The sequence below is a fragment of the Dasypus novemcinctus genome, chromosome 11 (genome assembly GCF_030445035.2).
Source record: "Dasypus novemcinctus isolate mDasNov1 chromosome 11, mDasNov1.1.hap2, whole genome shotgun sequence".
Classification (NCBI taxonomy): domain Eukaryota; kingdom Metazoa; phylum Chordata; class Mammalia; order Cingulata; family Dasypodidae; genus Dasypus; species Dasypus novemcinctus.
In genome coordinates this window covers 106,255,500-106,281,289 of record NC_080683.1, presented here as the reverse complement: position 1 = coordinate 106,281,289, position 25,790 = coordinate 106,255,500, and the positions used below count along the sequence as shown (strand labels likewise).

At 38.9% G+C, this 25,790-nt stretch overlaps 1 protein-coding gene across 1 annotated transcript in view; it reads left to right on the top strand.

The window, feature by feature from the left end:
- THEMIS (thymocyte selection associated) overlaps nucleotides 1-25,287 on the top strand; it is a 210,680-nt gene extending 185,393 nt beyond the window's left edge. Inside the window, exon 6 of the mRNA XM_004469492.4 lies at nucleotides 23,463-25,287. Within this exon, the coding sequence (XP_004469549.2) occupies nucleotides 23,463-23,494 (32 nt within the window). The 3' untranslated portion in view covers nucleotides 23,495-25,287. The remainder of the gene's footprint in view (nucleotides 1-23,462) is intronic.
- Nucleotides 25,288-25,790: the final 503 nt, after the last annotated feature.

The following is a 25,790-nucleotide window of genomic DNA, read 5'->3' as shown; positions in this document are numbered from 1 at the left end:
TATTTGCTAATAGTTTTAGATCTACTTATTAGGACAGGAGACTTCATTTATGTTATTTTAAAAATTATTTTCTCTGAAAGTATTTTATTTAGTCTCAGGAACAAAACTTGGGACACAGAGGCAATAACATGGAAGCAAAGCAGAGCTATTTATTAGATGAAGAAACAAAATCAGTTATTTTTAAAAAATATTCCATTGTACCATCACTATGTAGTCTTTTTAAAATTAATTAATTAATTTATTTATTTCTCTCCCCTTCTCCCCCACCCTGCTTGTCTGTTCTCTGTGTCTATTTGCTGCATCTTCTTCTTTGTCTGCTTCTGTTGTTGTTAGCAGCACAGGAATCTGTGTTTTTTTCTTTTTTCTTTTTGTAGCGTCATCTTGTTGTGTCAGCTCTCTATGTGTGGCACCATTCCTGGGCAGGCTGCACTTTCTTTCATGCTGGGCAGCTCTCCTTATGGGGTGCACTCCTTGCACGTGGGGCTGCCCTATGCAGGGGACACCCCTGCATGGCACGGCACTCCTTGCACGCATCAGCACTGCGCATGGGCCAGCTCCACATGGGTCAAGGAGGCCCGGGGTTTGAACCGCAGACCTCCCATGTGGTAAATGGATTCCCTAACCAATGGGCCAAGTCCACCGCCAAAATCAGTTCTTTTTTAAACCCAGAATGGTCATTATATCATTAATATGATTATGACTATGTCCCCTTTAAGTGAATTAACTCCTTTCTTATTTCCACATATTATTTAATATTTGGTTTGCAACACTTGAAAGAAAGAGTAGTCGAAGCATTGGGTGATAAAATTAAAAGATGTCACAGTGCAGACCTATAACAAAAGACAACTTAAATAGGACTACTGTAACCAGGAATGAGCTGTGGGCATGTCACACAACTTAAAGTAGATAGTGTCTTTTCTTATATCAAAATGGTATTTTTCTTAAGACCATTGACAGAATATTAACTTGGATAAAATGCAGTATCAGCAGAGGACCAGGTCTGTGTGATGATCTCAGTCTTTGATCATTTTAGAGTCATTTTCAAATTATTGATTATCTTTTTAATGGTAAATCCTTTATTTTTTAAGAATTTAAAATGAATTTTAAATTCATTTTTTAAAAATATTACATTAAAAAAATATGAGGTCCCCATTCACCCCCACCGCCCCCACCCTGCCACTCCCCCCACAGCAACACTCTCCCCCATCACCATGACACATCCATTGCATTTGGTGAGTACATCTCTGGGCATCGCTGCACCTCATGGTCAATGGTCCACATCATAGCCCATACTCTCCCATGTTCCATCCAGTGGGCCATGGGAGGATCTACAATGTCTGGTAATTGTCCCTGCAGCACCACACAGGACAACGCCAAGTCCCAAAAATGCCTCCCATCTCATCTTTTCCTCCCATTCCCCGCACCCAGCAGCCACCATGGCCACTTTTTCCACACCAATGCCACGTTTTCTCGATTACTAACCACAATAGTTCATGAATAGAATATCAGTAAGTCCACTCTAATCCTTACTGTATTCTTCCTTCCTGTGGACCTTGGATTGGTTGTGTCCATTCCACATCTATGTCAAGATGGGGCTTAGATTCCACATCTTGGATACTGGATGCAATCCTGCTTTCAGTTGTAGGCACTCTTGGCTCCATGGTGTGGTGGTTGACATTCTTCAACTCCATGTTAGCTGAGTGGGGTAAGTCCAATAAACCAGAGTGTAGGAGCTGAAGTCTGTTGAGGCTCAGGGCCTGGCTATCATATTGTCAGTCCAGAGATTCAGATCCCCTAGATATATCTTAAACCCTAGCACCAACTACAATTCCAGTAAATTAACAGGGAAGGCTTGTGAAAAGAGATCACGTCTGAGTCCAGCTCCATCACGCAGAAACACCAACTCCAAAGAAGGGCCAACTGACATGGCAGTGAACTCCATCTGCCATGACCATAAAACCTGTGGGTCTCTATAGCCCTCAGAAGAACCAATACCTGGGGTTGTATCTACTTTATCTGTCTCTGAGACTCTGCTCAGGTGTGCATAAGGGCAATCCTTCTGACAACCTCCAGACTCTTTTTTAGAGACTCATAGCCATATAAACTCATTTGTCCTTTCCATTTCCCCCTTAATTTAGGTCAAAAAGCATTTATAACTCCTGTTATTATATGTAGACAGGAATATTCTGCTGGTCCGCGTTGAACCTTTTATTCAAGGTCATTTCCTAGTTACATCATCAGCTGGTACTTGGTAGTGACCCCTCGGCACCAGGGAGTCTCATCCCCAGGTGTCATGTCCCACTCTGGGGGGAAGGCAGTGCATTTACATGCTGAGTTTGGCTTCAAGACTGGCCACATTTGAGTAACACGGAGGCTGTCAGGGGGAAACTCCTAGGCACAGTGCTGCTCTAGGTCTTGTTCTTATTTCAGGTGTATAGTCTCACAAGCATAGTCATTAGTATCAGGGGTTCACTGTTGGACCCTCATTCCTTCCTGGTCCTTGCCATTGCACCCAGGGGACTGCTGCTGCTCCCCTAGGGACCACGACAGAGCCCCCCCCGGCCAGGAACCCAGCACCCCCCAGCTGTTGCTTTTAATTGTTTCCTTTATGAGTATATCCAAACATTTCCATGCACCCTGGACACATGCCCTGTATAACTAACTCCCTGTCAACCGTATGTCCCCTGTCAATAACATCCCATACCAGTATTCCTCCACTGCCATTGTAGAACCACTCTGTGATCCAAAACTTCCTGAAAAGTGAAGCCCAATATAATGGCAGGTTCCCTTAATAGTAAAATGGAATATAACTATGAGTTTAAAGGTTAGATATAGAATACATATTGATTTGGAAAAATTGTACATGCTATCTTTTCCTTTTCTTTTTTCCTAATTATTAAGCTTCTCTTCACAAGAGCTATAGATCACAGTAATTCATATATACAATATACAGTACTCCCACATATCCAATATAAAATCTTTTCCCTTCCACAGCAATAATCTTTTAACATATTCATACCATATTTAATGAAACTGATGTACAGATATTGAGACAATAGCTTTCAAACAAGGTAACATTTGTGTTTACATTGTGGTTTATACTTTAGGCTATATAATTTTCTAAATTTTTAGTTATCCTATATTTTACATTATGATTTACATTATTAGTCTGTCAGCCCCTATATATTTTTGGTGTAATATTACACATTTTATATCCATCCTCGAGTACTCTTGTGAAACACTTCTATTGCCCTCACAGTTACGTTGGTTCCATCTATTCAATATCTATTTCCCCCTCCCCTTGGGGCCCACAGTGACAGTCAATCTTCATTTCTTCAAGTATTCAGAGATACTTGCAGCAGTGTTGAGGGCTTGACTTGCTCAACTGCCCTAATGCCCTGGGAGCCACTATTTCACTTGAGAGATACAGTTCCCTCTATTTGATGGCATTAGTCCTCCCCAGGATGTGGGTATACCTTCACTCTCATTATATGGGTCTCTACCTAATGCTATAACCCACTCTGGCAAAATGAGCATTCACATATTCCCTAGGAGTCTGTCCTACATCAGATTATCCCCTTTAAGTATGTTAAACAGGTAACTTTCCTAATTATATTTTGAAAAGGTATTCTCAGCATCATACTCTCAACCAACACCTGACAATCTCCTATGTTCATATGTTGCCCCACCCTCCCCCTATTTCTTGGGCAATATTACCCATCCACCCATCCCTAGACCCCCTCAAGCCCACAAAGCCCCACCCAAAGGTAACCCTATGCCCCCATTTTATCCCTTCCTTGTACACATAATTACCTCTAGCTTATCATAGATTTCACCCATGTAGATGTCAGCTTATATCCTTCCTCTACCCCCCGATTTCCAAGCCTATCTTCCAGTCTCTAGCTCTCTGAGGCAGCTTGGTTTACTTATTTCATATCATTGAGGTTATGTAGTATTTGTCCTTCAGTGCCTGGGTTGCTTCACTCAACATAAGGTTCTCAAGATTCATCCATGTTATCATGTGTGTTTGTAGTGTATTTGTTCTTAAAGCTGAGTAGAATTCCATTGTATGTATATACCACATTTTATTGATCCACTCATCTGTTGACGGGCATTTGGGTTGATTCCAACTTTTGGCGATAGTGAACAATGCTGCTATGAACACTGGTGTGCATATATCAGTTTGTGTCCTTGTTTTCAGTTCTGCTGGGTATATACCCAGCAGTGGAATTGCTGGGTCATATGGCAAATCTATGGTTAGTTTTTTGAGAAACTGCCAAACTGTCCAACAGAATGGTTGGATCCTTCTGCATTCCCACCAGCAGTGGATGAGTGTTACCATTTCTTCACATCCTCTCCAGCATTTGTATTCTTCTGTTTTTTTCATAGCTGCCAATCTTATGGGAGTAAGATGGTATTTCATTGTAGTTTTGATTTGCATTTCCCTGATAACTAAAGATTTGGAGCATTTTTTCATGTGCTTTTTAGCCATCTGTATTTCTTCTTTGGAGAAGTGTCTGTTTAAATCTTTTTCCCATTTTTTAAATGGGTTGTTTATCTTTTTATTTTCAAGATATAGGAGTTCTTTATATATGCAAGTTATAAATCTCTTATCGGATATATGTTTGCCAAATATTTTCTCCCATTGTGTAGGCTCCCTTTTTACTTTCTTGACAAACTCCTTTGAGGTGCAGAAGGCTTTAATTTTGAGGAAGTCCCATTTATCTATTTGTTCTTTTGATGCTCGTGCTTTTGGTGTGATATTCATGAAGCCATTTCCTATTACAAGGCCTTGTGGATGTTTCCCTACACTGCTTTCCAAAGTCTTTATGGTCTTGGCTTTTGTATTTAGGTCTTTGATCCATCTTGATTGATCTTTGTATAAGGTGTGAGATGGTAATCCTCTTTTATTCTTCTACATATGGATATCCAGTTCTCCAGGTACCATTTGTTGAATAGGCCATTCTCTCCCACTTGAGAGGGTTTGGTGGCTTTATCGAATATTATATGGCTATATATATGAGGTTCTATATCAGAACTTTCAATTCGATTCCATTGGTCTGTGTGTCTCTCCTTATGCCAGTACCATGCTGTTTTCACTACTGTAGCTTTGTAGTGTGTTTTGAAGTCAGGTAGTATAATTCCTCCAATTTTATTTTTCTTTTTCAATGTGTCTTTGGCTATTCAGGACCTCTTTCCTTTCCAAATAAATTTCATATTTAGTTTTTCTAGTTCCTTAAACAATGCTGCGTTGATTTTTATTGGGATTGCATTGAATGTGTAGATCAGTTTTGATAGGATAGACATCTTAATAATATTTAGTCTTCCTACCCATGAACAGGGGATATTCTTCCATTTATTAAGGTCTTCTTTGATTTCCTTGTACAGTCTTGTGTAGTTCTTGGTGTATAAGTTTTTTACATCTTTAGTTAAATTTATTCCTAAATATTTGATTTTTTAATTTACTATTGTAAATTGTATTTCTTTCTTTTTTTTTTTAAATAACAACCCAATTTAAAAATGGGCCAAGGATTTTTAATTTTTAACTCATCATCATTAGTCTTTAGGGAAATGCAAATCAAAACAACAAGGTACCACTAGGGTGACTATAAATAAAAACAAAGAAACAAAAACAGTAAATAAAAAGTTGCACATTGGTGAGGACATGGAGAAATTGGACCCTCATGTATTGCTGGTGGGATTGTAAAATGGGACAACCACTGTGGAAAACAGTTTGGCAGTTCCTCAAAAAGTTGCAGTTACCATATGACCCAGCAATTCCACTTCTAGGTATACACCCAAGAGAACTGAAAACATATGCCTACACAAAAACTTGATACATGGGGTAGCAGAGATGACTTAAGCAGTTGAGGGCCTGCCTCCCACATGGGAGGTCCTGGGTTCGGTTCCCAGTGCCTCCTAAAGAAGACAAACAATGAGTAGACAATGAGCGCAAACAATGATCAGATGAGGGAGCCTTCTTGGGGGTGGGAAGGGAACATTATTAAAACAAAAAAACAAAAAACTTGGTACATGAGTGTTGGTAGCAGCATTATTCATAATAGCCAAAAAAAAAATTAAAACAATCCAACCTGCCAGCTCATGAAAAGATGAGCAAAATGTGGTATATCCAATACAGTGGAATAGTATTCAGTTATAAAAAGGAGTGAAGTACTGTTACATGTTACAATATGGATGACCCTTAAAAACATTACACCAAGGGAAAGAAGCCAGATTTCAAAGGCTACATACATCTCTTATGATTCCATTTATATGAAATGTCCTATATAGGCAAATCTGTAGAGACAAAAAGTAGGTTCTTAGTAGCCAGAGAATAGGGAGAGAGGCAAATTAGAACTGTTAAGAGTTCCAGTGTTGCTTTTGGGGGTGATGGAAATGTTCTAGAATTAGGTAGTGGTGATGTTACACAACACAGTAAATTTATTTTCTATTTCTAGAATATAAGTTCCTTAAGGGTAGGAATTTTTGTTTTGTTCCCTTCTGTATTCCCAGAGTCTAGAATAGTACCTGATCTTTCATAGACACTCAATAAATATTAGTTGAGAATCCAAATTTCAGCCCCGTAGCATATCTGAGTAGTAGCAAGGGCCCCACCTCACCAGAAAGCTCATTTCTCTTACTCCTCAATAGAACCCCTCTACTCTCATGGGTTGCTTTGTTTATAGCAGCTTCTGTATGTTTGCCTACTGATTTCTTCAAGTTTAAATCCCACACTCATTTCCCCCAGTTCGAATACCACACTACAATTTAAGCCTCCTTTTTTTTTTCTTTTCCTTTTTTTGCCAATGAAGCCTTCCCTGTCTTATGGCAGAGTTGGGCCCTCCCTCCTTTAGTTCAGAGAGCCCCCTGGGCATATCCTTGACAGCCATCATCATACTTGAGTACAGCTGTCTCTACACATTTGAGCTTCTTAAGGGCAGTGATTATATCTAAATAATTTCTCCTTCACAGTCCTAAGTGATAGTCTGTTACCTCCCCTCACTCCAGATGCCATGAGCTCTTAAATACCTGGGCCATCTGGGTATCATAATGAGGAACCCACTCACTTACTGCAGGAGGGTTACTTTCTGCTGCCTATGTCCTATTTGATAATTACTGAGTCTCTACCAGGTACTGAGCCCCATACTGGCCTTACAGAGACAGAGATGTATAAGATCTGATCATCACCTCTAAGCAGCCAATAGCCTGATAAGAACAGGCTCAAAAACTTGTAACCACTGTATAATGTAATAGTATGCTAGAAGCTATGGAAACACAAAGGAGAGAGCAATTCATTTTGTCTGCAGGAGAGAGAGAGAGAGGCCAGGGGTGTCAATAGAAAAGAAATGACATCTGAGCTTGCCTTCATGGATGAGCAGAGGTTCACTAGGTGGGCAGAGAAAGATGGTATTCCAAGCAAGGGGGAAGAGCAAAGGTTTAGAGAGAGGAAACTACACATCTAGTTGGTGAATGACTGGATTATGGAGAGTTCCCGTGGGGACTGTGACCAGGAAGGCTGCAAAGGAAAGTTGGGGCTTGTTTGTGCAGGGCCTCCAGTACCATGTTGAGGATGATGGACTTTGTTTAATTGGCAACACAGTCTTGGGAAGGATTTTCAGCAATGGAGTGACAAGAACAGATCCAGGTCTTAGAGGAATTACTCCAAGAAAAGAATAGAGGATGCAGTGGAGTTAAGGGAACCACAGATCAAGAGTCAGGTCAGGAGGCTGCTGTGATAGTCCCAAGAGGAGATGCTAAGAGTCTGACGAACACAAGGACAGTGAGGACAGAAAGGAGGGGACGTTGTGAGAACTACACTGCACACTCTTCAGGGGTGAGCTCCATTTTTCCAGGCAGTGCTTCTGCTGTGTCTGATGAGAGTCTTGCCCTTATGGACTTTACTCGGGAAGTCCATGAGGAGGAGGACTAACCCCGGTGTCCTCGCGTGCTCTTCACCACAACTGGGTAGCCCAGGGGCTCAGCTTCATCAATCATTTTTGAAAAGTCTTCATGACCACCATAGGAAAATGTGTCTGGCATGGGGACACCATGTCCAGCCAGCTCTTGGAACGTCCAGAATTTGTTGATACAATTTAAAATGCTTTGTGGGCGGTTGACTAGGCGGCAACAGAACTTCTCCAAGTGTCGCAAGACAGTGATGTCACTGTCTGATTGTACTGAGGGTGTGGGCGCCCGCACAAGCACCACATCTGGGAAAGTAGTAAGTGCCTTCTGGTTCAGCTGTAAGCCGAGGTGGCCGCCGACGACAGTCACGGCGATCTGGTCCATGAGCACCGCCGGGAAGCGCACGTCCTGCTCGGAGCAGCGCTGCCGGAGGATCTGCACCTGCGGGTAGTCCTCGGGGATCCGCCGTTCTGTCAGGAACCAGAGCTGGGAGCACATCGCTGCCGGCAGCGGCAGCGCCGGGCCGTGCGGGCCCCCTCGGCGTCCCGGGATGCTTGCTCCTGCAGGCGGGCGGGCAAGCAGCTGGCGTCCGGGTGCCTGGTATTTGTTTCTTGATTTCCTCCTGATCTTGCTCATTACTGGTGTACAGAAATGCTACTGATTTTTGCACATTGATCTTATAACCGGAGACTTTACTAAACTCATTTATGAGTTCTAGAAGCTTTGTTGTAGACCTCTCAGGGTTTTCTATGTATAGGATCATGTCATCTGCAAATAATGAAATTTTGACTTCTTCCTTTCCAATTTGAATGCCTTTTATATCTGATTCTTGCCTCAGTGCTCGAGCAAGTACTTCTAAGGCAATGTTAAATAGAAGGGGAGAGAGTGGGCATCCTGGTCTTGTTCCTGAATTTAGAGGGAAGGATTTTAGGATTTCTCCATTGTAAATGATGTTGGCTGTGGGTTTTTCATATATACTCTTTATCATGTTCAAAAAATTTCCTCGTATTCTGATCTTTGGGAGTGTTTTTATCAAGAAAGGGTGCTGTATTTTGTCAAATGCTTTTCCTGCATCTATAGATATAATCGTGATTTTTTTCCTTCAATCTGTTTATATGGTGTATTACATTGATTGATTTTCTTATGCTGAACCATCCTTGCATACCTGGAATGAATCCCACTTGGTTGTGGTGTATAATTCGTTTAATGTGTTGCTGAATACGATTAGCAAGTAATTTGTTAAGTATTTTTGTGTCTAGTTTCATTAGAGAAATTGGCCTGTAATTTTCCTTTCTTGTGGTGTCTTTGTTGGCTTTGGTACTAGGATAATGTTGGCACCATAGAATGAGTTAGGCAATGTTCCTTCTGTTTTGGTTTTTTGGAAGAGTTTCAGCAGGATTGGTGTTAGTTCTTTCTGGAATGTTTTGTAGAATTCCACCTGTGAAGCTGTCTGGCCCTGCACACTTCTTAGTTGGGAACTTTTTAATGACTGATTCTATCTCTTTATTTGTGATTGGTTTGTTGAGATCATCAATTTCTTTTTTTGTCAATATAAGCTGCTTATGTGTTTCTAAGAATTTGTCCATTTCCTCTGAATTGTCATTTTTGTTGGAATATAGTTTTTCAAAGTATCCTCTTATGATACTCTATTTCTGTGGGGTCAGTGGTGATATCTCCTTTCTCATTTCTTCTTTTGTGTATTTGCATCTTCTCTCTTTTTTTCTTTGTTAATATCACTAAAGGTTTGTCAATTTTATTGATCTTCTCAAAAAACCAGCTCTTGGTCTTGTTTATCTTTTCAAGTGCTTTCTTATTTTCTATTTCATTTAGTTCTGCTCTTATCTTTGTTCTTTCTTTCTTTCTTCTTCCTGTGGGGTTACTTTGTTGTTTTTTTACTAATTCCTCCAAATGTGCAGTTAGTTCTTCAATTTTTGCTCTTTCTTCTTTTTTGATGTATGAATTTATGGCTATAAATTTCCCTCTCAATACTGCTTTTGCTGCATCCCATAAGTTTTGGTATGTTGTGTTATCATTATCATTTGTTTCAAGGTAGTTATTGATTTCTTTTGAGATTTCCTCTTTGACCCACTGTTTTTCTAAGAGTGTGCTGTTTAATTTCCATATCTTGGTGTGAAATCTGGGCCTCTGGCCCTTGCAGATTTCCAGCTTCACTCCACTGTGGTCAGTGATATTATTTTGTATGATTTCAATCTTTCTGAATTCATGAAGCCTTTCTTTGTGGCCCAGCATATGGTCTATCTTGGAGAATGATCCATGTGCACTTGAGAAAAATGTATATCCTGCTGTATTTGGGTGTAATGATCTGTATATGTCTATTAGATCCAGCTCCTCTAATATACTGTTCAAATATTTTGTTTCTTTAGTGATTCTCTTTTGAGATGTTCTGTCCAGAGTTGACAGTGTTGTATTAAAATCTCCCACTATAATTGTAGATGCATCTATTCTTTCACTTAGTTTTTCCAGTGTTTGCCTCATGTATTTAGAGGCGTCCTTGTTAGGAGCATAAATATTTATGATTGTTCATTCTTCTTGAGAGATTGTCCCTTTCACTAATACGTAGTATCCTTCTTTGTCTCTCACAGTTGTTTCACATTTAAAGTCTATTTTGTCTGATATTAATATAGCTACTCCTGTCTTTTTTTGGTTATTGTTTGCTTGTAAGATTGTTTTCCAGCCATTCAGTTTCAGCCTCCATGAATCTCTGGGTCTAAGATGTGTCTCTTGTAGACAGCATATAGATGGGTCATATTTCCTTATCCAATGTCCCAGTCTGAATCTTTTGATAGGTGAGTTTAATCCATTGACATTCAGTGTTATTACTTTCAAGGATTTATTTATGCTAGCCATATTTTGATTGGACTTGTGTGTGCCATATTTTGTTTGTTTGTTTTTTCTTCTCTTTTTGTCTTTTTTGTTGCTCTTACACTCTCCTCCAACTATGCCTGTCCTGTTTTATCCTTTCTTCCTGCAGAACTCCCTTTAGAATTTCTTGAAGGGGAGGTTTCTTGTTGGCATACTCTTTCAATTTCTGTTTATCTGTGAATATTTTGAAGTCTCCATCATTTTTGAATGCTAGTTTAGCTGGGTAGAGTATTCTTGGTTGGAAATTTTTTTCTTTTAGTACCTTGACTATATCATGCCACTGCCTTCTTGCCTCCATGGTTTCAGATGGGAAATCAGCACTTAATCTTATGGAGCCTCCCTTGTATGTGATGGTTTTCTTTTCTCTTGCTGCTTTTAGAATTTTCTCTTTGTCTTGAGCATTGGATAATTTGACAAGTACATGTCTTGGGGTGGGCCTGTTGGGGTTTATGATGTTTGGGGTGTGTCATGCTTCTTGGACATGTACATCTGTCTCTCTCATTAGATTTGGGAAGTTTTCAGCCATTATTTCCTGCAATACCCCTTCTGACCCCTTTCCCTTCTCTTCTCCTTATGGGATGCCTATAATACATATGTTTGTGCGTTTTGCATTGTCATTCAGGTTCCTAAGTCCTAGCTGGATTTTTTCTATCTTTTTATCGATCAATTCTACTATCTGTTTGATTTCCAATGTACTGTCTTCCACATCGCTAATTCTCTCCTCTGCCTCTTCTAACTCTGCTATTTGTTGCAAGTGTATTTTTGATTTCTTGAACTGTGGTGTTCATTCCCATCATATCTGTTATCTTTTTGCGTGTGTCTGCAATTTTCTCTCCAATTGTTTTCTTCATATTTGTAAACTCCTCCTTTACTTCATTAAGTTTGTCTCTGATATATGTTCTGAGATCTTTAATTACTTGTCGAAGTTCTGTTCCCCTTCCTGGTTTTTAGTTTGTTCATTGGATTCAGCCATGTTTTCCTGATTACTGGTTTGGTTTGTAGTTTTTTGTTGCTGTCTGGTCATCATTTTATCTTGACGGGTTTAATCAGTTCCTTAGCTTCTTTGTCTAGTCTTGGGGATTAATTAGCTGTTGTTCTTGTGTAAGTGTTATATCTTCTCTTTGTCACTTTGTTCTTCTTATTCTAATTTCTTGTTGCTGGCTGAGTTCACTTTGAAAGAAAATATTAGGGCCAGGGAAAGGCAATTGTGTAAAAAAGGAAAATGTGTAAGGTAGTATTGGTAATAAATGTTAACAGAGCAACAATATGAGATCTGGGAGGATGGATATTAGATTCATGTAAGTTGTGTAGAGTTATAGCAGTAAGTAGAGTACCTATAATGAGGTAGTTGACTGAATATGGGAGGAATATAATATGAATTAAAAAGCCAGTGTTTTCATGAGAGAGGGAAAGAGAAAAGAAAGATAGTATCAAGGGTGGATAAAAGACAGAAAACAAAACAAAGGTATTAGAAATTAAAAGTTAGACAATTTGGGACCAAAGAAAGGGAGATGGAATATAGGAGAGACAGTAGATGATGGAGGATATCAAGATGGGGGGAAAAGGGATAGTGTAGGTGGCCAAAATCAATTCACACAGAAATGAAGCAATGGAGGATGAGGAAACCCAGCAAATGTGACGTGTTCCCTGCAGCGCCTATTGTATAATTAAGATAAAATAATATAAGAAGAAAAAGAGGGTAAAGAAAAAAAAAGAGAAGAAAGAAAAAAAGGGGGGTTGGGTAAAGAAAAGGGAGGGAAACAAGTAATAAAAAGATAAGAAGAAAGAGAACAACAACAACAACAACAACACTAGAAAAATGAAAAAAAGACCTTGGGAGATATAATGGGAGAAAAGACTAGGAGATAATGCAATATTAGCAACCAGGACAATAAAAAAATAAATAAATAAAAAATAAAAAATAAAAATAAAGAAAAGAAAAAAAGAAAAAAAGAAAAAAGAGAAAAAGGAAAGAGAAAGGAAAAAAAACGCAAACATCGAGGGCTAGGAAAATCAAGAACCTCAGATGGACCTCAGGGCATGGTGGATTCAGGGATGGGAAGTCTGTGATATTGCAGACTCAAGAGGTGTGAGTCTCTGGGGTGTGGGCCACCAGGGTTTAGGGGACACAGACCTGGCAACCTCGAATCTGGTTAACAGGGAGCCTGGGAGCACCGCAGTGCAACACAGCCTTCAGGGATCCCCGCAGCTGGGTACCCAGCCCTATGGGGGGGTGGTCACATCTGCAAACTCTGACCTCTGTGTCAGAAACCCAAAATTCCCCCTCTCATTAGAGTCTCTTCTGTCACTGTGTCACCAATTCAACTTCAGGACACCTCCCACCCTGCAAGCCTCTGAAACAGCCTGCTGGGCGCGCCTCTATATTGCAGCCAATTTAAGGACGCTGCAGATCAGTAGCCAGGCCTAGGGGGCGGGGCTCTAGCCGAAAGCGCTGATATCCACGTCAGAAACCCAAAATTACACGCCTTGCAACAAACTCCGTCTCTGTCTCACCAAATCAGTTTCTAAAGGCCTCCTGCCCTGCAAGCCCCTGAATAGCCCGCTAAAGGCTATGAATTCCCCAGCACCACAGAGCCTCCAGGAATCGCCACCTTGGTGCTGCCCATCCCAGGGGGGAGCGACTGTGCGCAGCCCCTATCTCCGTAAAAGAGCGCCTCAATTCTACCTTTTACACGAATCTTCTCTGTCACTGTCCCACCAAATCGATGTCCAGACACCTCCTGCCCTGAAAAATCCCAAAACAGCCTGGTCCTGAAGAATTTCCAATGCTTCCCAGCTGCTTCTTTGCAGGAGAGACTATAAGGTGCACTCACTCAGACACCATCTTGCCCCACCCCCTTCAATAATAAGCTTTTGAACCCCTCTCCAATTCTCTAATTTTCTTCATGAATAATTTTCAATTTTATCATTTTTATTTCTTTTCCTCTTCTTTCTAACATGTTTCCTTTGTGGAAGGTAAAATGCTTTCTTATATCCATTATTCCAAACCAATTATGACTGTTATTTCATTCAAGAAGCCCATATCTATTCTTACCAATAAACGAAGATTAGCAAAGCAAAAAAGGAGCAGATAACAACTTTTCAAATTTATTTCAGTGATTCTCTGATTTCTTGTACATTAAAAAGTCTCTTAAAGGGGCATGTTAAAATTCATATTCCTAGAAGGGATTGTGGGAATATGATGGAGTAAGAAGTTCCAGGATTCAGTCCTTCCACCGGAACACATATTAAACAGCCAGGAACTGTCTGAAACAAATATTTAGAAATGCTGGAGGCCAGAAGAACACCATACAGCTTCCAGGGAAGTGTGGAAGGAAAAAGCTGGTAAATTATGTTAAAGACTAGTAAATTGCTTTCTCTGTGCAGCTTTACCAGCACTCATCCCCATGCCTGCGACATGCCACTAGTGGGCTCATGGCCCTGGCTAGCTTGCTGGTGACAGTAAGGGACATGAAATCCTCTTTCCCAAGGAGAGGGGCATGCATGGCATATCATGGCTTTTGATAGCAACTTCAGATTACTGGGGGCCTGGATCTGAGAGCAGTTATTGTCCCAACCTGCCCTGAACAAAGGCATGGTCAGGGATATTTAAAGATACTTCCTCAGAGTTGCAGGGGCCATGCCAAGAACTGCACTTGCTGGGCTGGTTCAGAAAGCTCAGTTTTGGGTAACCATGGTAGAAACTCCTGGCCCCCTCCCTTTTCCTCCCTAGGGCAGTTTGGAGGCAGACTGTGCCCCTCTCCTAGGTCCCTGGCCCTGTTTCAGCTGGAAAATACTGACTTGGGAAACTCATCTCCTATGTTACCCCAAATAAATACCCTTTAGAAAAGTCAACAGATTTCTGATATTTTACATCAGCACCCCTTTGGCTGACTAATACACCCTGTTTGTAGGCATTTGAGTTCTCCCTCTGTTTCCCAGGAGACTGACCTCCATCTCTGGAAGGTTTAAGTCAGGCAAGCTCTTCTTCATTTGTCCTGTACTCTTTTATTGCACCCTGTACATTTTAATATTTTAGAATATTAACTCTGGGATCTATTCCCAGTTACTAGGCCATAAAGTGTAAATTACTTCCATCACCAAATTCTGTTGCCACATGATAGAGCAAGATGGCTGCCGACATTCTTCTTCCTTTTAAGGCTCTGTGGTCCCAGCTTCTTCCAATATCAGCTGTAGGCTGGGATAAGTCTTGTCTCTCTGCCAGGGCTCATTTCTCTTCACGCTCAGCTTCTTTGCTCTCTCCAGAAGGTCAGTTGTAGACTATCAGGCTCTCTAGACTTTGTCTCTCTCCCTGGGGCTTGATTCTTTCCAGGGCTCAGCTGCTCTGGTCTCTCCACAAGGTCAGCTGTAAACTATCAGGCAAATGGCTACTCTCTTTTCCTTGAGCCTCTGCACTGTCTCCTGGAGCCTTCTCTCTTCCTCTGTGTTCTTCTCCTGTGTGCTTACATCCTGGGCTCCAGGGTCTAAACTCCAAACTCTGTCCTCCACCATGTCTTTACTCTGTGAGTACCCACTCCTTTGGTAGAGAATCAACATCCTACTGATGTGGCCCAATCAAAGCCTTAATTGTAATTTAATCAAGTAAAAGTGAAACCTCTGAATCAAACACAATCTATTGTGCCCAAAGGAACAGACCAGTTTACAAACATAATCCAATATCTATTTTTGGAATTCATAAACAATATCAAACTGCTACACAGGGGGACTCCAAAACAACTAACAAGCAAAAGCCCTGGACAGTACACAGGCCTAGAAAAGACAGGGAGGACTCTGCACTCTGCATTAACCTTGGGTGGACTTGCTGATAGAAGAGTTGAAGTTCAAGAAAATCTCTGTCTTGTCACCAGTGAGTTAGAAATCAAGAAACAGAAATCTCAGGGAATAAATCCCAGAGTTAATATTCTAAAATATTAAAATGTACAGGGTGCAATAAAAGAGTACAGGACAAATGAAGAAACAGGAAATGATGGCTAATCCAAAGGAAGAGGATAAAAATGCAGAAAACATCAATGAGGAAGACCAGAACATGGCAGACCTAAACAGAGATTTTTAGAAAGGGATCTCAACCTACAGCTATTAAAAGACTTGATAGGTTTATGTCCTAGAGACTTAAATCTTTGGGCTTTCCATGTGCCAGTTGGGCCCTGAATCTCAACAGAGTGGCAACACCCTACTCTCCAGGATATCGGACTCACCCAAGACAACTAGCAAGGAGATGATGATGGACAATGACCACCTCAAGGAACAGAGAGAATCTACAACTGCAAATAAGACAGTCCCATCAATCTGCTCCGTGGATCTAAACCCCTTTCAAATAGAGGCAGAGTGGGCTTCGCCATCCCTGAATCCTCAGGATTGGGGAATGAATGATGGACTACAGTAGACATACTGTTATTTTACAATAGACTTATTGTTATTCTAGCAAAGGAAGAACTTTTATCATTGGTGTGAAGGCAGTGGTCACCAGAGGTTCTGAAGGAAAAATAGGTGTAATATGGGGGCATTTTTGGGATGTTGGAATTGTCCTGAATGATATTGCAATGACAGATACAGGCTATTATATATCTTGTCATAACTTACAAAATTGTATGGGAGGGAGTTTAAACTATAACGTAAGTTATTACCACTATAACTATTTAGTGGTAATGCTCCAATATGTGTCTATCAGTTGTAACAAGTGTATATCACTAATGATGTTAGTAATGTGGGAAAGTGTGGGAGGGGTAGGGAATGGGGCATATGGGAATTCCCTACATTTTTTAATATAATATTTATGTAATCCAAGCATCTTTAAAATATATATATATATATTAAAAAAGAAATATTTGTTGATTGAACTGCTCTGCTCAATAAAAAATATGCTCAAGCTGATGAAGAATAAAGAAAGATTTAAAGGATATTAGGAAAACAATGAATGAACAATATGAGAATCTTAGTAAAGAGACAGAAATTTTCAAAAGAAATCATACCTAACTACTGATGTTGAAGACCACAATAACTGAAATGGGAGTTTTCCGGTTGGGGGGGGGCAGTTTAAGAGCAGACTGGAGCTGGCAGAAGAAAGAATCAGTGAACTCAAAGACAAGAAAATTGAAATGAGCCAGGCTGAGGAGTAGAAAGAAAAAAGAATTATTAAAAATTAAAATACCTCTGGTACTCCATCAAGCATCCCAATATATGCATTATGGGATTCCCAGAAGGAGAAGAAAGACAGAAAGTGACAGAAGGACTGTTCAAAGAAACAGTTACTAAGAACTTCCCAAACTTAGCAAAAGACATGAATATGCACATCCAAGAAGCCCAGTGATCACCAGATTAGCATGAAGAAAAATACACCCCATCATATATTGGTCACACTATCAAATGAAAAGGACAAGGAGAGAGTTCTGAAAGCTGTAAGAGAAAAGCAACATGTTATGTATAAGGAGATCCCAATTAGGTTGAGTGTCTGTTTCTCATCAGAAACAATAGTGGCAAGAAGCCTGGGTTGAAATACTTAAAATGCTGAAAGAAAATATACCAACCAAGAATTTTGTATCTGTTGAGACATTTTTTCAAAAATGAAGGGGAGATTATGACATTCCTAGATAAATAAAATCAGAGGGATTTCATCATCACTAGACCTGCTTTATGAGCAGTCCAAAAGAGAGTTCTTCAGACTGAAAGGAAAGGGCACTAGATAGTGGCTTAAAGTAGTATAAAGAAATAAAGATCTCTGGTAAAGATAACCATTTTGGTAATTATAAATTCCAGTATTATGGTACTTTCTGCAGGCTTCACCCCTCACTGCTGTGTTCCCCTCATTGGCAGGTGCTGGGAGGACTCCAGAGGTAGGAAAGGGTGGTTCCATTAAGATGGAGCTAAAATGAAAATGCGTAGAAAATAATGACATTCTATGGTTTCAGACATACAATATACAAATCTGTAAGTGGAAACAAGTACCAAAAATGGTGGGGGGATAGAGGGATGTAGGAAAAGTATATGAGTATGCCTTTGAAATCAAGTTGGTATGAAAGCAAATATGATTGATATATATTTAGGATGTTAAATATTAACCCCAAGAAAATGTATTAAATATATGTCCAAATAGAAAATAGAAGGCACTCAATATGGTACAACAAATAAAAATCAAATAAATATAAAAGTAGGCAAGAATTGAGAAACAAAAAGGTGTAAGAGTTACAAAGACTAAATAGCAAAATGGCAAAAGAAAGTTGTGGTAGTTTGAACCTGTACGTACTCCAGAAAAACATGTTCTTAAATCTAATTCATTCTTGTTGATGTAAAACCATTGTATGTAGGACATTTTGATGAGACTACTTTGGTTGAGGTATGACTCACCCAATTCAGGATGGGTCTTAATCCAAGAACTGGAGTCCTATATAAATGGAATGAATAGGGTGGTAGGGGGAGAGAGAGAGAGAGAAATATAAACAAGAAGTTGAAATTGACAAAACCTGAAAGACAAGGGAGAGACCAGTAGATGCTGCTATGTGTCTTGTCATGTGACAGAGGTGCCAAGGAGTGGTGGCAATCTGTCTTTGGGAAGAAAGCATTATCTTGATGATGTCTTGATTTGGACATTTTCATGATCTCAAAACTGTAAGCTTGTAAGGTAATAAATTCACATTGTTTAAGCTGAACTATTTCTTAGTATCTGCTTAAGCAGCTTAGGAATATAAAATAATAGTCCTGCATTATCAATAATGACTTCAAATATAAGTGGATTAAACGCTCTAGTTTAATAGATAAAAAAGCACAACCCAACTATATGCTGTCTGTAAGAGACTCACCTTAAATTCAAAGTCACAAGTAAGCTGAAAGTGAAGGGATGGAAAAATATATTCTATGCAGGTAGTTACCAAAAAAAGGTGGGGTAGCTATACTAATAAGATAAAATAGACTTTAAGTATAAAACATTAATAAACGACAAAGATAAGACTCATCTCTTAAATCGGATACAATATCCACTTATTACTGAAGATGAAAGAGCAAATAAAGCTACTATTAACATTTATCATTTATTGTTGAATCTCAACAAATGATTTAATTACCAAATGTGATATGGAAAGGGAACTAGAGGGTGGATACAAATATAAAAGCATGGATTAAAATCCAGTAGAAATATTCAGAAGAGATTTCAGGAAACCACATTTCATAATCAAGTTGATTCCTAAATGAGATAGTTGTGCTTGCTAAAGATTTCACTGGTCACTATCAGGTTGGGCAACTCTAGGAGACTGATACACAAAGTTCCCAAGAAGAAACATGAGCATGGAGTCAATGGCCTTGGTTCAAATGAATGCTTTAGGGAACATTAGCTTTATAAAAGAGTGCAAAGAAGTTTTAAATACGATTGAATTTGATTCTTCTGAAATAAGGAAAATGGAGACCTTCTTTAACTTTAATCCTTTTATCCAAAGAATTATCCACTCTTAATTTACATATGTAAAACTTCATTTTATGAATTGAAAATGTATTATTGTTACAAAGATGTAGATTTTGACTTTTGAAGGATACTTCTTCAGCCCATACATTTTAGAGAAAAAAAGTTTTGTCTCTATTTTTTTAAATGTTACATTCAAAAAATATGAAGTCCCCATATACCCCCCACACCCTTACCCCATTCCTCCTACATCAACAACCTCTTTCATCATCGTGGGACATTCATTGCATTTGGTGAATACATTTTGCAGCACTGCTGCATCACATGGATAGCAGTTTACATTGTAGTTTATACTATCCCCCAGTTCAACTATTGGGACATGGCAGGACATACAATGTCCATCATCTGTACCTACAGTACCACCCAGGGCAACTCCAAGTCCTGAAAATGCCCCCACATCATATCTCTTTTTCCCTCTCCCTACCCTCAGCAGCTACCTTGGCCACTTTCTTCACATCAATGCTACAATTTCTTCCATTACTAATCACAATAGTTCATGAACAGAGTATCAGTAAGTCCACTCTAATCTATACTCTATTCCTCCATCCTGTGTCCCCTGGGATGGTTATGTCCACTCCACCTTTATATTGAGAGGGGGCTTAAATTCCACATGGATGAAGTATGCAATTCTCCTGCTTGCAGTTGTAGGCACTCTTGGCTTCCTGGTGTGGTGGTTGACCTTCTTTGCCTCCCTGTTAGGTGGCCAGGATAAGTCCAATTAACCAGACAGTAGGAGTTGCAAGTCTGCTGAGACTCAGGTTCTGGCTGTCACATGGAGAGTCCAGTGATTCAGATCTCCTGAGCATACACCAATTCAAGCACCAACCACAGGTCCAGTAAAAGTAATAGAAGAGGCATGTGTAGAAAGGTCACATCTGAGTCCAACTCCATCACACTCAGGAACACAAATTCCAAAGTAGGACCAACTGCCATGGCACTGAACTCCAGAGCCATCTGCCATGACCATAAAACTGGTGGGTCTCTGTAGTCTTCAGGAGAACCAGTACCTGGGATTGTATCTACTTGGGCTGTCTCTAGGACCCTGCTGAGGCATGCATAAGCATGACCCCTCTGATGACCTCCTGGCTCTTTTTTGGAGACTCATAGCCATGTAAACGCATTTGTCCTTTCCATTTCCCCCTTTTATTCAAGATTGAAAAGCAGTTTTTAACACCTGATATTACATGTAGGCTGAGATATTCTGCTGGTCTGAGTTGACCCTTTTATTCAAAGTCTTTTTCTAGTTACATCATCAGTTTGTGCTTGGTAGTAATCCCTTGGTGCCAGGGAGGCTCATACCTGGGTGTCATGTCCCACACTGGGGGGAAGGTAATGCATTTACATGCTGAGTTTGGCTTAGAGAGTGGCCACATTTGAGCAACATGGAGGCTCTCAGGAGGTAACTCTTAGGCACCCTGCAGCTCAAGGCCTACTTCATATTTCAGGCACACAGGCTCATAAGCATAGTCATCAATATCAAGGGCTCGTTGTTGGACCATCCTTCTTTATTGGTCCTTGCCATTGCACTTGGAGAATTGTTGCTGTTCCATTGGGGAATGTGATAGAGCTCCCCTGGCTAGGATCTCAGCACTCCCTCAGTTGTCGTTTTAACTGTAACCACTATGAAAATATCCAAACATTTTTATGTACCCTGTATACATGCCCTGGAGAACTCCCTCCCAACCATATGCCCCCTATCAATAACACCCCACACCAGTGGTCCTCCCCTGCCATAGTTGAACCTCTCTGTGGTCCAAAACTTCTAGAGAAAAAAATTGACATATTCTCCTGTGGCTGAAGTGTTTGGCTTGATAACTAAGAAACTAAGCAACATGATTCTAAATCATGCAATGAATTTGGTCGTGTAAGTAATTGGTTCAGTGAAAATTTAATTGAATATTTAATTCAATGTAAGAACCATCACCTCCACTTCTGACTTTTCCAAAAGGAATGGATGATAAATGCCCAAAGAGTTGAGGGTTTTAAATCATTTTAGATTTTAATAACTGTCAACAAAAATAGTTTCTGCACACACATGACACTGTTCTGTCAACTCTAGCTGTCCCACACAGTAGAGATGTTATTCAGAGCTTTCCTGTACTGGGTACTGAGTGAAAGATTAGAGCAGATGGGGCAGGATGAGGTAACTTATGAGGTCCATTCCAAACCTAGGAATTTAAAAATCATATTACTTCATTTTGAGATAATCTCATTATTCTTATATTCCCATGTCCTATTTTTCCGCTGAAGTATGTATTCTCTTAAATCAACTTATTTACAAGGGAGAGTGAGACCAATAACTGTCAAGATGACAGATTGAACTTTCAAACTCAAGGATTATAATAATTTTATGTGACTATGAATGGTAACAGCAAATAATGTTTCTGTAGCACTTTATATTTTACGAAGCACTTTCAGAGCCATTATTTCATTTGATATTTCCTCAACTCCATGATCATTATTGATTATTATTATCAAACACATTCATTCATAAGGAAATGGAATTCAGAGATTCCTCAAGGCAGTCGGTAAAATGTGGACTCAGGAATCAAACCTAGGTCTTCAAATTCTATTTCTCTGTACTACAATACATTTATTTCTTTTGCTCTCACTCCCCTTTCCCTGAATAAAAGCAATACTCTGAGGGAGAAATAGTGTTATCCCTTTTTACAGATAAAGTCACAATGATAGTAAGTGATAGAAGTGGGAATGAAATTGGGGCCTACTGCCTGAAAGCCCTGTGTTCTTTCATCTTTGTGTCTTCTACAGAAGGATTTTGATTGCTGTTCCCAAAGTAAGCAGGACTTAAAAATCAAAAGGTACGTTGGGGATAGTAGATCATGAAGAGAGGGAGTGAAATCATGGAGAGCATGGAGTTCAGGCTGTTTTGTTCCCACCAGGCCACTGACAAGTGCACCCCACCCCCACCACCCTCACACCCCTCCTTCCCTGGCAGCCCTGGTAGGGGGCATTGGCAGAGATAAGTATATAAGGCTGTTAGAGGAGTTCACAGGACACATGGGGAAAGGCTACTTTTTCTTTTTGGCATATCCCTTTTCTTTTTTCCCAATTAGTCTATGAGCTCTGCAGAGCTCACAAAACAGTATTTTATCTTTGTACTACATGCACGTAATAAAAATAGCTAATGGTTGATGAGACAGTTTTAGGCTCTTCACATTTACTAACTCATTTAATCTTTGTAACAACCCTATAAAATAATCCTTATTATATGCCCCCCCACCTTTTTTAAAAGAGGAGATAATGAGGCAGAATGCTTAAATTACAATCTTAACCTAATAGAGCTAATATATAACAGAACAATGAAGGAAACATAAGAAAGAAAGAAGGAAAGAAAAGAAGCTGTCATAGGATTATGAGTGCCAGGGATATGGGCCTAGAGGATGTCTCTCCAGGTTCGCTTAGCACAATGGAGAACTAGAGAGATGACTGCTTTCCTGTACTTCTCTACTTCTTGAGCATTATAGTGCTTGCTGTTAGCCATTTTTTATCTTTCAGTCCTATCATTCAATCTCTTCAAAGCACTTGTGGAAAGGGATGAAGACAGACAGAATTCCTATTTGCGTAAAGACAAACAGATGCCTATTTGCAATATAACTTGCTTCACTTGAGAGTTTGATACAATATTGTAATAATATCAGGTCTGCATGGATGTTGGTTAGAAGCTTTAGATTGCACAGCTGATACCTGGGACACGTTGCTTTTTCTTCCACTTAGTATTTCCTCTCCTTTGGAGTTCTGTGGAATTTGGCTAGGTTCGCTTTCTCCTCTGAAGGCACTGCTACAGCCAAAGAGTGTGGGGTCTGGAATTAAGATATTTTGGAATCCTAAAAAGTTTCAGTTTTCTTCTAGCTGTGTGCTTCCTGGGCAATCACTGTGGCCTCTCTTTCCTACCTTATATTACCTCTATAATAGACAAAATGCGAAGTATAACATTTTGTAAACTGGAAAGCACTTTACAAATTTAAGTTATTATGTCCTACCTCATACAAATATCTACCTTTCTTAGGAAGAATTTACATATTTCTCTCTTTTTTTTTTTTCTGCTCTTTTTACATTGTTTCCAGTTATTCTTCTAAAAGCATAGATGCCTGTGGTTGTTCTCTAAACAGTATTTGAAAGCAGATACTTTCCTTCCTGGTTATCAGCTGTACATATTTCTGACTGACTCTTTTTTTTTTTCTTACAGAAACCTTACAAAATGAAAAACATCAACTATAACAAGATGTGACTGAAGTCAGTTGGGTGGCGAACATAAATGTTGCAAATGAAAAATGAACCTTGCCTCTCAGCTAAAAATGACTATTTCCCCATGGATGCCGGAAGAAATTGAGTGGCATCAAAACTAAGAAAACAACTGTACAAGTTTTAACAGGACGCTTAAAGAAAGCTTATGATAAGGAATTCACATACTCTATTCTGTTGTGACAAAATCTCTAAGTATTATTTCACTGTTATTCAGGACATACATATTCAACATGGACTTTTCCTGATTTTTGCAGTTCTTCTACTACATCAATTAAACATTTGAAAAATAACTATCATTCAGGTTCTGAGGAAAATTGGCCCAAAATAATATAAATACTCAGCAAGTACTATCACTTTATTTTTGAATTTGTTTTACCATTTTTCTAATGTTATCATAATTTCTGTTAAGAAAAAATTAAATAATCTAATTATACCTGAGAGTGATTTAAAATATCCAGGTTTCTCATCTGATTCCCTTGGAGCTGTTGAAATGAGTTTGACTTCACATTGTTCATTTTAGAAATACATGGTAAATAAATGCGTTGAAGGCTCAACAGACAAAGCTATTCTTAGTTACAGGCATATTCCACTCTTCCCCCTACACCAACAACCAGAGATCACCCCCTGACTGCAATATCACCAGAGTTCTGATAATATGGCATATAGCTTACATGCTGTATACTAGATAAACCTTTAAATTAATGTTTATCAGGATTATAGGAAAACTGTTTAGTTATTCACAATGGTTTGATGGAAAGAAAAAAGCTATAGACTTGTAATAACATATTAACTTTGGTTGCCTAGAAGCCAAAGTGATCCTTAACTGTACAGTAGAATAACCCTTTTATCCAATCTGTGAAAATTACTATAAGGGCTTTCATGTTTTGAGAATTTTTCTTATCATTATGAATTAAACAAGCAAGGGCAATATTATATTACCACTAACTAAAGGAAGAGACAGAGGTTATCTGGTTAAATTTACACATGAGTTTACTGGCAAGCCAAGGACTTGGGAACACGTTCCTGGGTATATAGGTTATACTATTTATAAAAAATAACAGTTTGCTAACCTCATATTTCACAATTATTGTATATTATGTATAGAAATCATTTGTCGATGTAATACCAAAGAGTTTCTGAAGATAGTAAACTATGAGACAGAAAAAAATTAGTTAGATATTTTTCACACAGTGATTGTATTCTGATTTAGCTAACATTTCTTCACCTATTTTTTCCATTTTAAGTGGAAATGAAACTTCATTTCCAACACTAGGTTGTTTAATGAAATTGACTGTGGTAATAATGTCTGTTATCTACAGTATCTACAATTTTCTGGTCTGATTTCAATTTTATTTATTTTGCCTGGTTGTGCCCATAATAACAAAAACTTTTCCAAGTTTATATCCCTGCATTTGATTATTAAAATCCACAAAGAATAGTGACTGAATTCAGCAACATTGGCAAACTGCACCATAAGTGTTTGTGGACTCACAGAAAATCACAGGCCAAGTTGTTATTTCAAATATTTCTTATTTGGTATTTGAGAACAGTTGCATTTTTCTCTCAGCAAATGTAAAATTCACTGATACAAAAATCAAGAAAATGAATTTTGCCTTGATTAAAAATAAGCAAGGGCTTTCTAGTGGATATCATATATAACATTTATAGCTTAAGCTATTTTATATACACTGCTTCTAGCTGTCTTTTATTTGTATTCTTTTATGGCTTTAATTATTAAAGTAATTATGTTGACATAATGTGAAAAATATTGTTATTTTACCTTCAATTATTTAATATTACTGGCGGACAAGGGTGAAGTTATAGGTGTGCATACAATCATGTTTGCCAACAATCCCATTGTCAAATATTACTGAATTTCTAAATTATAGTTAGCAATAGATAACTAATGTCCCTTAACTTCCCATGCTAAAATTCCTACTAATTAGACTCAGTGGACTCTAATTTTAACAATAATATGTGTCTTAAGAGTTTAATTTTTATTCTTTTTCAAGTTTCATTCATAAGGCACTATGTTTGAAAGTAGAAATACAATGTATCTTTTAAAGACAAACTGTCAATCTAGTGAGCATTTAACTCATATATTTCTACTGTTGAAATCTAGCTGTCTTTTGCTTCCATTTTTTTAAAGCGTAGACTTGATATTGAAAAAGTTATAAACCTCATGCTCATATATGCAATATTTTGGGAGGTTGAAAATAAATTTCCTAACTTTAATTTCTGTGTGTATGTTTCCTACCATGGTTAACTC